At 33.9% G+C, this 16,411-nt stretch overlaps 1 protein-coding gene across 6 annotated transcripts in view; it reads left to right on the plus strand.

Annotated features, from left to right (window-relative positions):
* CCSER2 (coiled-coil serine rich protein 2) overlaps positions 1 to 16,170 on the plus strand; it is a 159,456-nt gene extending 143,286 nt beyond the window's left edge. For 4 of the 6 annotated variants that reach the window (XM_029932048.1, XM_029932047.1, XM_029932051.1 and 1 more), the window contains one exon: positions 14,810 to 16,170. In XM_029932048.1, coding sequence (XP_029787908.1) covers positions 14,810 to 15,628 — 819 coding nt within the window. In that variant the 3' untranslated portion in view covers positions 15,629 to 16,170. Of the gene's footprint in view, positions 1 to 3,170; positions 3,304 to 14,809 lie in introns of all 6 variants that reach the window. The other 2 variants (XM_029932049.1, XM_029932050.1) reach the window with 2 other exon arrangements.
* The last annotated feature ends 241 nt before the right edge of the window (positions 16,171 to 16,411 follow it).

Raw genomic sequence — 16,411 nt, forward strand, 5'->3', positions numbered from 1 at the left:
AAAGCTATTATTCTCAGGGTGCTTATCTTTGATAAAAGAATAATAGAAATATTCAAATCAACATAGTGAAAAGCAGAAGGAAAATTCCCTGAGACAAGTACCACCAAATGAAGTAGATGCTTATAAACAAGAGTTATCATAATTAATTTAGGTAGGATCTGGAAAAGCTTTTAGAGGATGAGTTTGAAATGGGCTTGGAAGGCTGGATAGGAATTGGCAGATGGAGGTGGAGAAGTGCAAGGATACCTTTAAAGTGAAGTAAGTAAAATGAGTAATATTCTTTGCCTTTTTAGGCATAAATTCAAATGACAGCTGTTCAAGCAGTTTAAAATACGAGTGCCCCTTGGTAGCAGCAGGTAGAGCTATTTATGTGTTTATTTCACAAGGTTGTCTCTCTTTCTCTCTCATACTCAAACCTATCCCAGAGATGATGGTTTGTTTCTCTTGGGTGAGTGAAGATGGATATCATTGTTCTTGTTTCTAAGATTCTTAGGTGCTGTAATATGCATCCAGGCCTGATCTTAGAGCTTCATCTCTAGATAAATACAGTAGCTTCATTTAATTCCATTTAAATCCATAAACAGTTATTTAGAGTCTGCTGTGTGCCAGAAACTGTTAGGTAAAGAATGTAGGACATTTAACATCCTTTAAAACTCTTGCCAGGTTTGGGGCGCCAGTCGGTTAAGTTTCCGACTTAGGTTCAGGTCATGATCTCATGGTTCGTGGGTTCGAGCCCTGCTTTGGGCTCTGTATTGTCATAACAGCTCGGAGCCTGGAGCCTGCTTCAGATTCTGTGTTTCCTTCTCTCTCTGCCTTGCTCATGCTTTGTCTGTCTGTCTGTGTGTGTCTCTCTCTCAAAAATTAAATCAACATTTAAAATAAAATAAAATAAAACTCCTGTCAGGTTTCAGGTATCATGACAGATACCTTCACGAAAAGTATTTCAAAGAACTAATGAATTATCATGAAAGACCATTTGGTGCAAAGTTGTTTCAAATGCCATGTATGTACAGTTATATAATTAAAGGACAAAAATGACTGGAGTAGGGATTAGGACAGGTATGTGAGTAACTGAATTATAAGAACTAAAAGTTTCTTAGAGATGAACCATCCTGTCTTAGTCTGCTTGGGCAGCTATAACAGAATACCATAGACTGGGTGGCTTATAAATAATAGAAATCTATCTCCCACAGAATTGGAGGCTGGGAGGTCCAGTATCAAAGACACCAGCAGATTCAGTGTCTGGTGAGGGCATGCATAAAAGACAATCATCTTCTCATTATGTCCTCTAATGGTAGATGGGACAGAGAGCTTTCTGTGTTGTTATTGTTGCTGTTCTTGCTGATGTTCCTGTTGTTTTTTAATAAGGGCACTAATTCCATTCATGAGAGCTCCACCCCCATGACCTAATCACCTCCCAAAGTCCCTACCTCCCAATACCATCTCACTGGGGAAATAGGTCTCAACGTATGAAAATGGGGGTAACACAAGTAATTGATTCTATAGCACATTCCAACCTTTCATCTTACAAATGAGGAAACTGAGACTCAGAAAAGATCAGTAACTTTTTCGAGATTACAGGACTTCTGGAAGATCCAAAGAAAAACACAGTTCTTCTGGCTCCCAGTTAGCACTATTTTCACAGACCTCCAGAGAGAATTTATTTCTTTGAAAAGGAATCCTGATCGCATGTTTAGCTTATGCACAAAATCCCTGTGTGAAAGAGCCTTTGCCCAGTGCAGTGGGGAGAAGCTAGACCCTGGTAAAACTCCTAGAAAAGTGCATGCCCCTTCTTGGTTGAGGACTTGTTTTATGTAAAGGTTTTGAACCAAAACATTTCTGAAACAACAAACTAGAATTGTATCAGGTAATATTTTTGGAGAGCACTTGGGATTATCACATTATTAAATATTTTCTAAGCTATTTTTGCAAATATCTGTGGTTAAGTTAGTGGAGAAAAGGTAGGATTTTTTTAACTAAGATGTTCTAATGATCATTAATTCCATGTGGTTTCTTGGAGCTGTTTTTCCCCTTCATTAACATAGAAAGTGGGTCATTTTGTTTTTGTTTTATATGAGCAGTGTAGCTACGATTACTCTTAAATTTAAAGAAGTACCTGATTATACTGAAATGAGCTAAAAAGTATTGATACAGAAGTGGCAAAAAATTTATTTAGAGTTTATGAAATCTGTAAACACCAATAAACTATGTAAGTAATCTAATAAATTCTCTGTCCAATTAGTTGGTCTGAAAAATCATGCATACTTTCTTTTGAAAATTTAACTGGGTATAATGATTTACAGCTCATTTTCCTTGATGATTTGTTAGTGTTTTAATAGTTTTATTTGTGGATATATTTCAGTTGGTGAGGAGTCTAGGAGCAGACCTGAGACCCAGTTTTGTCTTATTTGTAAAGCATTCAATAAATTTGTCAGGCATTGAATAAATTTTTTCTTGCTTGATGACCCAGTTTTATCTGGAAAGTCAGGAGAGTGAAGTAAATGCCATTGTAGGTGTGTTTTGATTCTGATAATCTGTTATTAAGTACACGTAAGAAACCAAAGTTATTCATATTAAAGAGCATGCATGTTTAACCTCTGGCCTGTATGTCACATTCTTGACAGTACACTCACTCTGAAAACATCCTAAGTCTTTTTAATGATGTGTTGGTTCTGCTATCTACAGCCAGTTTTCTTTATTTTACCTGCTAATCCTCTGAAAACCTATGATTTAAAAAAAAGTAAAAATTTTTCGTATCATAGTTTTTTTGTTGCCTGATTTATAATTGATGCAATTTCTGTGTTTAACACTTGAAAGTCTATTTCCCCTTTTAAATGCTTTCACATTTTGCAAGACTGGAATTTGCTGTTGTAAAAAGAGCTATATGATGATAAATGTAATGTGTACCAGAAAGAATATATATCATATGTATTTTTTGTTTCTTATGCATTAACTATGAATATTAGGGGAAAATAATTTTTTAAATATATTAAAAATACCTAGTTTTGGATAATGATGTATTTTAATCATTTGAACTACCTATATTAAAAAAATGAAATCTGTCTTCTTATTAACACTATTGTTATTTTTTTTTAAAGTATGACTTTGGTTTCTCTATTTTTCGGTTCCCTTTTTTATTATACCTCCCTACCCCATCTCTCTCTGCACAGGGTGGGTATTCTGCTCCCTCCTTCTCTCCTTGGCAGGGCTCCTTCCAGGGGATCCCACGGACTGTGCCGCCGCACCGCAGACAGAGTGAGTCTGTGTCTCTCACTCCTATCCTGCTCTGGCTTCCCATTCATGGTATTTCCCTTCTGCATGACCTATCCCTCCCCCAGCACCCCCTCTGCTGTCCAGAGTGACCTGCAGGCATGTGCTAAATCAGCACTCCCTAGGCTCTCTTCTCTAAATTAACCCTTCCTTTGACTGCATGTGAATAGACATTTACTTAGAGCCTAAGGAAAACTACCTGAAGTTAATTTCATTCTAATGCTGTTTAAACCTATTGCCAGTGACCCTAGACCTACTGACATGCATCTGCCTTTATGTATTTTCTTTTTTGTGACCTTGAGATATATGAATAACAATTATTTTAGTCTAGTTATGTTTTAAAAAAGTATACAGTACCTGCAGTGATATGGCCAGATGCATATTATTGAGGGAGCAGACTTACTAGACCATTGCACATTTCTTTAAATATTTCCTAATCAAAAAAGTTTGATTGCATTTCACTGTCATCTAAAAGAAGTCTTTTTAATCATTCTTCAGGGATATTTTGTAACAACTAATATGTTTTTATAATTCATCAGTTGCTTTACAGTACAGAAGAAAGTGGCTTTTGAATATGCATGATTTACTAACATTTCTAATGATTTAGTAATTGTTTAAGAAAATTTTTATGTGCGTTAAATCTGCTTTCCTAAACAATGTTTATTTTATATTATGTACTTAATTAAGTACACCTGGTAAGTTGGTTATATTTTATCTTTTTTGAAAAGTCACCCAAAAAAAGCTAATATTAATGAAAAAGATATTAATATTGTCAATCAGTCACTTTTATACCTTCTTTATGGATTTACCCTGATTTTTGATTCACATCAATTTTTTCATAAATTATCTTCATCCATGTGAAGTATTAAAGGTCCAAAAGGGGGAGACATTTGAAGCAGTTAAAATTAAGAAATGTGACTTATTCAAATAAAAATTCATTTATTGAATTATAGAAAATTATGAGGTATCAGCATGAATTTGAGACAAAGTTTAGAGCTTATTTTTTAGCTACTAATGCATCACCTTCCCTTTTGTGCTTATTGTTTTAAAGAAAAATAGGATTGGGACTCTGGGGTGGCTCAGAGGATTGAGAATCTGACTCTTGATCTTGGTTCGAGTTGTGGTCCCAGGGTGTCATGAGTTCCAGCCCTGCGTTGGGCTCTGTGCTGAGCATGGAGTGTACTTTAAATAAATAAATAAATAAATAAGTAAACAAACAAACAAACAAACAAATATTAAAATGAGCATAAAGAAAAATAGAGTAGCAAGTTTATATAGGCTTTTATATTACATTATTTAGTAGGAAGTTAATTTGTTTAGTGGAAGCAAAGAGAAGAGGGATTTTTCCTCCTCGTCTTACTCCTTTTCTGTCTCCCTCCACTTCCGTAGCCTTCCTTTTTCTTCTTTTGTCTTCAAGTACTTTCCTCTCCTCTCTCCTCTATGTAAATATTACTAACACATAGGAAATTACATTAAAATGCTAGTAAACTAATCTGAACCTCAAAGGGCAGTTATAACATGATAATATATTTTTAGGCGTATAGCCAGTAAATTGCATGGTTTGAGAGATTTACCTCAGATTAACATTTCTGCCTTGAATTTAACCCCTTTTAATTTTCATCCTTTCTCGCCACTATTCTTTCTCATTCTCCTTCCCTTCAGCTAGCTATAATATGAAATTGAAATTTAAGGTTAATTATTCTGTATTCCAAACAGAGCTTTACATTTATTTTCAAAACATATTTCTCAGAAACACTCCTTTCACTAGTTTCTTACTTGCATAGCTTTAGAATTTTCTTGTCCTTCCATTGAGTCATTCCTTGGCCCTCCACTTTCAAATGCTTCTTCCTTTCCTCTTGGGTCAAAAGCTACCTTTTATTTTCCAAATATGAAGCAGCACTATTAACACTATCAAGATCTGTCTTTCTGCCTTTTCTAGATCAAACCTTCTTTCTCTGCATCTTTTAAATTAGTAAGAAGAAAGTTTTGATTAGCCACCTAGAAGATAATACACATTGGAGTCTTTTCTTGGGTAAGTTCTCACAGCTTACATAGCTAAGAGAACTGGCCCTGGTACTTGATCATTGAGGCTTTTAAGATCCCGTTTGTTGAAAGTAATAATTAGAGGACTTGTTCATGGCTCTTTGATATTTTTTACTGAGCTGGGAAGGTTCTGTTAAGAGGAAAAATATGTTCTAAACTACTACACTGTTTTGGATTTCCTCTGAGAACTAACGCAGCTTATTAATAAAATATTATTAATTAAAAATTTTTTTAATATTTTAATTTCCCTAAAGTATAGTATTTCTATAGAATATAAAATGTAGAATTATATATAAATTATAAAATACAGAATATTAATTTCTTTATTAAAACATTTTTAATACAGAAAAGGAAAAGGGTGTGGAATTCAGTGATTTTCATAGGGTTTTGGAATAGATTTTCCCCCTTCTTACAGTAACTTTATATTTAGTGAAATAATGTTTGTCTCCATGTTTAGTCAGTGTGTGATTCCTAGGGCTGATTTTAACACTTGATCTTAGCCAAAAGGCCGAGAAGCAATTAGGGCTGATTTTTGAAAAGACTAATTTTGTAAGTGATGGTAGATAGTTGAGAGAGTTCTCCTTTATTATATGTTTCATTAGTAAGTTCTTTCCAAGGGCTCTTGAACATCAATATAAGTTGCCTTTTCTTCTAAATGCAGAAGCAAGGCAAACTTGGCTGTTAGTCTTCAGTAAGGGCAATCTGGTTTTCTTTTTGTTTTTAATTAAGAATAGTAGACCTTCCAACATAATGAGATAGCCTATTCTGGTTATGTGGAGAGTGAAATAATTAATGTTTACAGGGAATGTTTAGCTCTGGTGACTCCAGAAAGCTTCATTGGTCAAGGATGTTCTTACTGAACTTAAGAATAACTGTAAGAAAATCCTGGTTTTTATTTTTATTTATATATGTAATATAACATATGTTTATATTTATTGAGTTTCAGTACATTTAAATATTTAATATATTTATTTTATATAATATTTTAATATAATATTTCATATATAATATATTCATATTTATTGAATTTAAATATATTTCTTTATTGGATATATTTATTTATGAATTTAAGAATAACTCTAACAAAATCCTGGTCTTTCTTAGGACCAAAATTTCTCAGGAAATTTTGACTTACATTTCTTTTCTTGAATGTATCACTAATCTCAACTTGATGATGCATGTCTTCCAATTTCAAATTAAAGTTTTTCTGGGTTAGTATAAGATACCTACACTTAGACATAGAAGGGGTCCTCTTGTTGTCTTAAGTTCAAATATTTTAACTAACATTGGTTTAGTCTTAAATTTCAAATTGTGTAAAATTAAGAATAATAAATAACCTACCTCATAATAGGAAAATTTAAATTAAAAAATTACTTTTGGCAAGTAAAAAGCAAAAGCCTTAATGGTAATCTCAAGTAGCACTTCTTGCCAGAGCATATGCTTTTAGGAATACTTGACTTTTCAGGAAGTGTGTTTTGATATAATGTCTTTTTGTTGTCATGCCTGAAAAGACTGTTGAATTTGCTCTCTAATACTTTTTCTTGAAAGAATTTAGAAATCTTTTCAACCTAACCTTCCATGTGCAGTAACTTAGATGAGACGAAAATTGATTTTAAACAACAAAAATAACATGTCCATCTTATATATGTCTTAATAGCTCAGCAGTTTCTTGATGTAGTGTTAAAATTGCCTGATTTCTAAATTTATGTTTTATATCAACAACCCAGTATATATTTACCAAACTAAATTATGTATTTACAACCCAACACATATGTGTATTGAAAATTCAGGTAAAAATTGTATGAAATAGTACTTTCTCTTAGAATATATAATACTCTCATATTCCCCCCCCCAATTTTTGGGTTTGCTTTTTTTCACATAGCATAATTATATGAACACTTTTCACATAGTAAATATTTCTTGAAAACATCATTTTATGGATAGATGATAATGAATTATTATGTGGCTATACTATAATCACTTTCTATTATTGGGGATTGATGTTGTTTCCAATTTTCCCTATTAAATAAAGATATGCTTGCAGTGCAGTTTATCCTTGTGTATACATCAGTATCATCATCTCTCTTAGGTAGATTACTACAAGGGTGTTACTTAAACAAAGAGTATGTGTACTTTCTAGAAACATGTAGATTGTTGAATTGCTAAACGTGTTTATAAGGTATACATTAATGTGGCTCAATCTGGCTCTACCATGTGACTGTAATCAATTTTATATGTAAGTGTAGCATTAGCTTCAGTGCTTTAATGAGAAATTAGCTCTGGGAGTGACTTTTCATAAAAATAAAATATTTTTCAGTAAAATGGTAACTAGAGTAACTCAGTAAAAACTGAACAAATAGAATGGCCCTCTGTCCATTTTGCAGCTAATTTTAAGTGTTGTTTATTTATTTTCAAGTGCTGTTTAGATTAGTCATTGGTTAATTGACTAGAAATGTGCATCAAACTCATGGTCCAGGAGGCTGTCTCATAAACTAGTTTCCCTGGGCACTTTCCTGTATGAAGAAACACAGCAATTGCTGTTTTCTGTATAAGCTTTTTAAAACAACCTGCTCTGTAGATTGTGGGATTGTTTTGTTAGTCATATTTGTTGTATCATAATGCCTGCAGTATCGTACTCCGGATAAATGTACCATGCTTACTGGTCACTCCAATGGACTTCTACTAATAATGTTTAGTTTTATTTTCTGAACTACTCTGAATCCCAGAGGTAAATGCTAATAGGTTCTGTGTCTTAGAGATAAAGATCCATGAAAATTGAGCATCTCACATTGATTGTATCTGTGTAGTGAATGCTTACCTAAGTCAATCATTAGTTTAATAGCTTTTAAAGAAGTTCACTAGTCAACTTACAAAAGCCATTGAACTCCTTATCTCAGAATTTCTTTATATATAGTTTCTACTCATCAATCAGTTATCTACTCTGAGTTCTCTGAGATCTTGAGGCACCATTATGAGATCTAGAGCAATAAGAGCATTCATGGCTCCCAAGAAACTTTTGAAGCTGTGATTGGGTTCATGCGAACTATAGAGCAGAATTTTTTTGACTCTGGTTATACTAGGCTAGGAATCCAGTCACGTCTTCCATCTTTAATGGAATGGTCTTTAATACAGCAACAGTAATAGATGTAAAAAACAAATATTGATTTGTATTTAGTTTACAATGTGAAAGATTCTGAAACTATTAAAGAAATAATTTTGACTTGCTTTGTAAGGGATACATGTGGCTGAACCTTTTTAGATCTATGGAGTATGAATATTAAACTGTGTCAGAATTCTTTCCATATTTTATTTGGTAAGATTCTTCAAATGATGCCTTTTAATTAAGTATGGGAAGTTTTACATAATACTGTTATGTGGTTATGAATATTTACATTAACTTGCAAACTTCTTTAGGAAGAAAGTATCAAGTTATTAAAGATGTCTTTATTTTTACAAATATACTAAATAAAATAATACTGCCTAGGAAAACATAACAAAAGCAAAGCAAATACTGTTGGCTGCTATACCCAGTCATGGCAATTCCTTGGTGTTATGTGTGGTCTCTGACACCATTGTCCTGTCTTTTTCTTGTCTCTGCTCTCCCATTATGCCATTGGCAAGGAGTTGAGAAGTTAGTCCATTACTTCTCTGACAAAGCGTGGTACAGTACAATTTCAGATTTTTTACTACCACCTTCTTCATAGTCACTTTTTTGTTTTTGTTTTTTCCAGTTTGCATGATGCATGTCAAAGCCTGCATGAAAATACAGGCATGTTACAGATGGGTCCATTTCCATCTTCCTTTTAGTCTTTAAAGTGTATTTAGTAATAATAAACTTGTATGTACCAAGAAAATAATTTTAGGTAATTCCTGTGTCAGCTATGCATTATTATACTTCCTGCTTTCTACCTTATAAAATTTGGACATACTTTTCTAAGTTAGGACTTGATGTTTCTAGCTACCATCTTGTCACTGGTAACTCTAGCACAAAATGTTTACAGAAACTGAGAGGAGTATTTTTTCTTATGCTAATGCTAGAAATCTTTGAAATGATATGAAACCGTGAAGGTGAAGTTTTTCTCTGTGATGAGTGCTAATTTGCCTTTCCTTGTATTCAGTTTATTCCCACCAATAGGTCACTTGCAACCACTTTTTTCCAAAAAATACTGCTACATAGTGTGGCTTGAGTTTGCCGGAACTTCTCCTGTGTAGGATAGATCAGTTAAGAAAGAAAGAAAGAACATTCTCCAGGAAAGTTGGTATCTGAATGTTGGTATTGGATTTGCATATTAAGTTTTTAAAATAATCTTCTGGCTATTTTTAAAATAATCTTCTGGCTATACCACATATTCTGAAAGTTTGTAAAATCACTCAAATTACACAAATAACAATAATATAGTTTTAGTGCTACATTTTAAATTCTCTGTCAGTTCAAATTCTGGCTTTGCCATTTGCTAAAATGTGTGAATTTCAATGTTACTTAATTTCTTTCAATCTCAGTTTACTCATCAACAAAAATAAGAGGGTACTTTGCACAGATGGTCTTGTGATAAGTAGAGATCATGCATGCAAACTTAGTGTTTGATTATTTACCCTTGGAAAGAAAGGAAACTCTTTTCTCTCAGAGCCCAGAAGATAGCATTTCTCAGGTATTTGTAATGTGTCAACCACTATACTAAGCACTTTGTATTCGTGTTATCATTTATTATTTACAATAATTAAATGAGGCATAAATACAGTTATTATCCTCATTTTATAAATTATGAAATTCCATCTCAAGGTAGTAAGATAATTTACCCAATATCTTACCCATAGTAGTAAGCAATGGAATCAGATCTCAAACTCAGATCAGTCTGACTCCAAAAGCTAAATGATTCAATATTGTGTTGTACTAGGTCCTCCATACAGATGTATGTAAATTCTTTCTATATTTTGAAGTGCCTTGCATCTCCTAGCTCTGTTTTATCTTCAGGAAGCCACTTAAAGAACTTGACTTCTGTGTCATATCAGATATGCCTGCTGTGGATTTAACTAACGCATTTAGATATAACTGACATTACTGAAATATTTATTTGAAGCCTACAACCCTCTTATTCTATAGCAACTAGTTTATTATACTGCTATAAAAACTTGCCTTTTTCCCCCAAAACCCATTAACAAAAGATCCATAACTTGAATTCATCATTCTCACACCTTTTAATAATCATAGGTGACATTTTTTAACACTTTTGATGTGGTAGGAGGTGTGCTACTGTTTAATTACTAGGATTACAAATGGAATATAGTTTAAAGCTTGTTAAGACAGTTTTCCCTATTTATTTCATCCAGAAATATCCAAATAAAAACTATTCGTGGCTTAGCTGGTAGGTCATTATGGGAAGTGCTGTGTTCCTGTTAACTTGTAATTCTTCCTGCTGTCCTTCTAAACATTAATCATTATGTTCATTTAGGGGAAACATTTTTTTCCTGTTATATGATTTCTTTTTCATCAGTTCTTTTTAAACTTGTTTTTATTTGGTTATTAATGCTGCATCACTGACCTAATAGGGAAGTATCATTTTTTATTATTACCAAAGAAACAATTCTGGAATATATCACTTACTAATATTCATTTATTAAGTTATCTAGAAAATATGTATGTGCCAAGTACAGGGGACACCAACTGCAAGAACAAAAAATAATGAGCTCATATCTCTGGTTATCTTTGTTAAGCAGTCCAAACAAAATAAACATTTAAGATGATCATTGCCAATCCCTTCCAGGTATCTAGTAGTGCCTCTGGCACTCTTGACCTTGATACCCGTAACCATTGCTTCTGAGAATTCTCAGAATGGTATGCCAAGTTATATATATCTAATTATAGACTTGAAGTTGTTGAGTCTAGATATAAGCACCTACCTATTTAAGTCTGGGGATGGTTGCACATTTTGAAGCTCCAGTAACCAACCATTCTGTAAGTTGCAACAATGAAGTACTAAAGTTCTACTTACTTGTGACTACAGGGAGTTTCCTGAAGCCTGTCCTGCGAGTTTTGGGTTTCTGAGGCTACAAAATGAATGGAGTGGTAGGCAACTTCCCCAGAGGCATTTTTTTTCAGATACAGATTAGTACCTTATCATGTAGCTCCAAAGCCAGAAACCTGGAACTCATTTTAATTTTTTTCCCAAAAAGCTGCTTACCTGACCACCTTTAAAATCTCTTTAAATCCTTTCCAGTTTTGCTTTCAGTATATTAATTTTAGACCATTATAATTTATCACTTGGGCTGTTAGCAGTAGCATACTACCTGGCTGTTCTGCTTACAGTCAGTCAGTCTTCTGTATTTTCCCCACTAATTCCACTAAAGTAACACTGTAAAATAAACATTGTATCTTATTATTCCTCTGTTTAAAATTTATCAGTGTTTCCCATCATCTGTTGCATAAAGTCAGAACCACTTAGCCTGACGTGTTTCTTTATGAGCTGGCCCTTGCCTGTGGCTTTCCCACCAGCACTGTGCTCCCCAAATTCAGTCTAACAACTTGAAGTTACTAGAACATACCATATTCTTTTTTTTTTTTTTTTTTTTTTTTTTTTGCCTCTGTGCTTAGCATGTACTGGCACTCCACCCTGAATGTTCTTCCCTTCTTGTCTACTTGACAGACTCTTAACTCTTCATAAAACTCAGTTGAGATGTTTGTGATTCTTGGATTCTGTGACCTCTATTAATCAGGCATATTTTTTCTTTTTGTTCTCCTATGTTGGTATGCTTTAGGCATGGTGTCATTTGTTTACCTATCTCCCCTACCAGGTCTCTCAACCATAGGAACAACATTGTATTCAGCTCCATATTTTTTCTATACCTAGTACAATGCATGATTTATCATAGATATTTTTTAAAAAATGAATGAATGGTCTTTGATATTCTTTCCTATTTATTTAGTGTTATCCATTAGAATATGGATTTCTTAAAATATACTTAGAATTCATTCTAAAGATGACTGAGGGCATAGAAGCAGTAATGAAAGAGGGCAGGATGATTTGTTAACATCTTGCCTATAAGTTAATACCATTGAGTGTTTAGAATTTGGGGGAAATTTTACTGCAGGCAACAAGCCATCAAAACACATCTCTGCTTTGTTTGGTGAGGTTAAGAGGCAGTTTGTTTAACTCAGCAGTAGTTAATTAATGACAGTTTAGTCCTTAGTGGGTAACCAGTTCTATATAATCTTCCACATTTAGGAGCAAGTGATTTCCTTGGTTCTCACTGTAGTCACATCTTCATCTTCTTGAAGAGGCTTTTTCTTATGGTAGTAGAATTAATTCCAAATTAGCTTTCAAATAAATAATAGACCAAGACATTGATTTGAGGATAGGAAGATCACACTTAATAAAAATACAAAATCTATACTATTTATAAAGCATTTGGAAACCACTAATTTATTCACTGTAAATTGATAGGTACCTTTTATATAATTGTTCAATCTAATTCCTCTCAGAAAACTCAAAATTTTATTATTCTTAAAAGCCTGATTATTTCTAATTCTTTAATATTTTACATGGAGCTTTATTGCATTTAATATAAGCAGCACATCTTCCTGCTGTACTTTCATTTAGCTCTCTGATAAGCAGTAGTCAGTTGTGTAATAAAGTACAGTAGTCCCCTCTTGTCCATGGTTTTGCTTTCTGTATTTGCAGTTACCTGCTGTTGGCTGCCATCTGGAAGCAGATGATTGTCCTTCTGACGTATTGTCAGAAGACAGTAGCGTAATGCTATGTCCCAACCCCTGTATCATCAAGACTTCATTTCATTACACAGGCATTTTATCCTCTCACATCATAAGAAGCAGTGTGACCACAGCACAATAAGATATTTTGAGAGAGAGAGAGAACACACTTACATAACTTTTACCAAAGTAATTGTTATAATTGTTGTCTTTTATTATTGTTGCTAATCTCTTATTGTGTCTGACTTATAAATTAAACTTGATCATAGGTATATATGTGTAGGGAAAATCAAAGAAAACATAGGGTTCTTTACTATCTGCTGTTTCAGGCATCCACTGGGGGGTCTTGGAACGTATTCCTATGGATAAGGGGATCTACTCTAAGCAGAATAGCGCAAATGGGTGATTTATCTACAGTTCACAGGTCTCCTTTTCTGGAGGTTTGGTCATCTTAAAAATAAGTATTAATTAGTAAATCATACCTCTTTATGCTTTGAGCTGATCTCACTTGTTATCTCTTTTTTCTTACTAGCAATAGTCGTATTACAATAAAGTCATTTTTTAAATGTAAAGTCGCCAATATTTTCAAAGGTCTTAAAGTTGCTTTAAGATTTTTAACTCAAGATAAGAATATCTTTTGATATTCTTGAAGGTCAGAAGAGATAAGAAGAGAAGGCACATTTCATTTCAGCCAACCATTTGACCTTCTTTGGTTGCTTATTTTCCCTTTTGGTAGATTTTTTTTTTTTTTTTTTTTTTGCTTAATATGGTCCTCTGTATTTTTACTAATCTTTCTAAAATGTATAATCACTTTCACATGGTCATTTTTTTCCTAGGTCAAAAAGAGTCTGTTGAATTGATTGTAATTACCTAGTGATTTTAGCACTTTCCTTCTGGAAGGACAGTTTATTCATCTCTCTGGTGACTTATTGTGAAAATGCCCAATGACTTTAAAGTCTAGGACATTTAGCGTGAAGCAGAAACTGAGATGGCTTATTTGTTTTAAACATTCTTAAAATAAGAGTTTATTGTAACGTATTCTGTATGAATTTTCAGTAGTCATTGTCTTGGTTTTACTATTTCATTTTTAGTAGAAAGTTGGTCATATATCATCCTGGCCAACCATCCCTCTGCGTGTCATTGAACTTTGCTCTCAGTCATCTGTAACCCTGCTCTGACCTACTTGACTGCTGGCCCTGGCAGCCATCATCCAGTACTAATCAAGGAGGTGAAAAAAGTGACAAAACACAAAGTTACAAAGGGCTTCAGAGCCCTTTGGCAAAATTTTTTTTTGCATTTTCAGCCCCATCATTTAATAGAAAGCATATATGTATCGTGTTTATACATTGATAACAAACTCTGCTGTTAATAGGACATGACCAGTAGGCTCTTCCCAAAAGTAATAAAAGTTACAGGTTTCCTCTGATTTGTATAGAATATAATCACAAAGTGCCATCATTCTGTTGAGCTATCTTAACATGTAATGGATCAAAGCAGGAATCTTTTGTTCTATAAAAATAAGTACTTTAAGATTTTTGTTTTCCCCTGTTTGATGTCAAATCTTGTTTAGTGTTGACTGCCTATATCATTTTTTTGTTTGCATTATCACTCTTGTATGTGTCTCATGAATGCACTTGAATATTGCAATTTATTTTTTAATTTAAAAAACCCACATACTTCTCATATTAAAACATAAGTATCAACACACTCTAATTGAAACTTCTATTAATTCTGGGTGGCATTTGTAAATTGAATTCTTGCTTAATGTTTTTTTTTTTTTAATTTTAATAGCCTCAAGTACTACAGCCTTCCAGCAGCCTTCCCAGACCCACAGACCACGCCCAGGGAAAACTAATAAAGCCGCAACATATCGAGGCCCACAGTGAATGCACAAGCCAGGGCACACATCAGGCTGTTGCACATCTGGATGAAAGCTTTACACATGGCTTACAACAAGAAAGCAACTATAGTCTGGAAGACCGGCCTTTTTCGTCAAGCCCACAGTTCACTGAGGATGTGGCTAAGATTACACCTTCTGAAGCAGACTTGAACATGACTACGAATGCTCAAGAGCCTTATCATTCGACAAATAATCAAATTAGTGACATGCAATTTGTACCCACTTCTCTTCAGACACTTCCCCAGTCCAGTACAGTAGACCAGGCTACAAGAGTTGGAAGAAATCAGTCTTCACTGGAGGGCTATACATCCCAGCCCAAATCCTTACCGCTTTTTAAGCCGTCCATTTCAAATTTTTTGGTACCTCCTCCAGCCTCTGAATCATCTCCAAGTAGAACTCCCACTTGTAAAAAGTCACCAGTAATTACACCATGCAGTTCATCAAAACTGCAGCCAACATCTAGTCAAACAAATCTTGCAAGCAATTCAAATCCAAAAGCATCTAAGCTCCGCCCCCCTTCTGGCTCTTACAGACAGAAACAAATAAGCAGCTCCCAACCAGAGCCTCAAAACTTCCAGGCCAAGACAGGCATCCCAAGGCCACTAACAAGAAGAAAAGAAATCATGCAGAATCTGAATGGCAATTTGAATTCTGGGGATTGTTTGGCCTCTAATCGATATTCCCGTCTTCCTAAACCAAAGATACATTAAGTACATAGCCATCACCTGCCAATTTTTTTTAAATTTATTCTTTAATAGCTTTACACTCAGTTTGCTACCATGGAGGTGCCATTGAAAGCTTGCAAATCTTAAAAAATTAAAATGTGGAAGCTTCTAATAGTTTGGCTCTTCCATTTATGTCCTGGTTGAAGCACACAGCATTTGAGCATATTTGTCTCAGGTAAACAAAAGTTTGCTTACTCATTTCAGAGGCCTACAGAAGGCTCTAATCATGTTATCCATCCCTCTGCACATCAGAAAGTTCACAATATTCCACGTAGCAGGCAAGAAATGTGCTTTGTTCATTTAGTCCTTCTAAGGTCTGTATTAATTGTGGTTCTCAGAGCCTCGCCCTTTTTCATTTGTCCCTCTTGTGAATATGGTTACTGTTTTAACTAATGATACAGTGATAACTGAAGATGGTAGTCTGTAAGTAAAATTCTGGCCAGTGAATCTGTATTTGAATTTGTATATTCAAAAGGTCTATGCAAAAGCTTTGTGATGAATAAAAGAGATCAGGCTTTTAATGGAAAGTCTATGTAAGTTTCATTTTTCCTTACTAGGATCAGCCAGCTAGTCTCAGTATTTATTTATTTACCAAATTCTCCTGGTTAAAAATGTTTCATATGCTGTAAAAATCAATTCTGTGTTGCTTTAGCATCTTGTTTTATACACACATACACACCATTTGTGTTTGTTTTTGCTACTCATAAATTTTGGAAAGTTTGGGTTACATCTTGAAGCCTATACCTAAAGGTGCATTCATTTTGTAAC

This window comes from Suricata suricatta, chromosome 2, assembly GCF_006229205.1.
Source record: "Suricata suricatta isolate VVHF042 chromosome 2, meerkat_22Aug2017_6uvM2_HiC, whole genome shotgun sequence".
NCBI lineage: Eukaryota > Metazoa > Chordata > Mammalia > Carnivora > Herpestidae > Suricata > Suricata suricatta.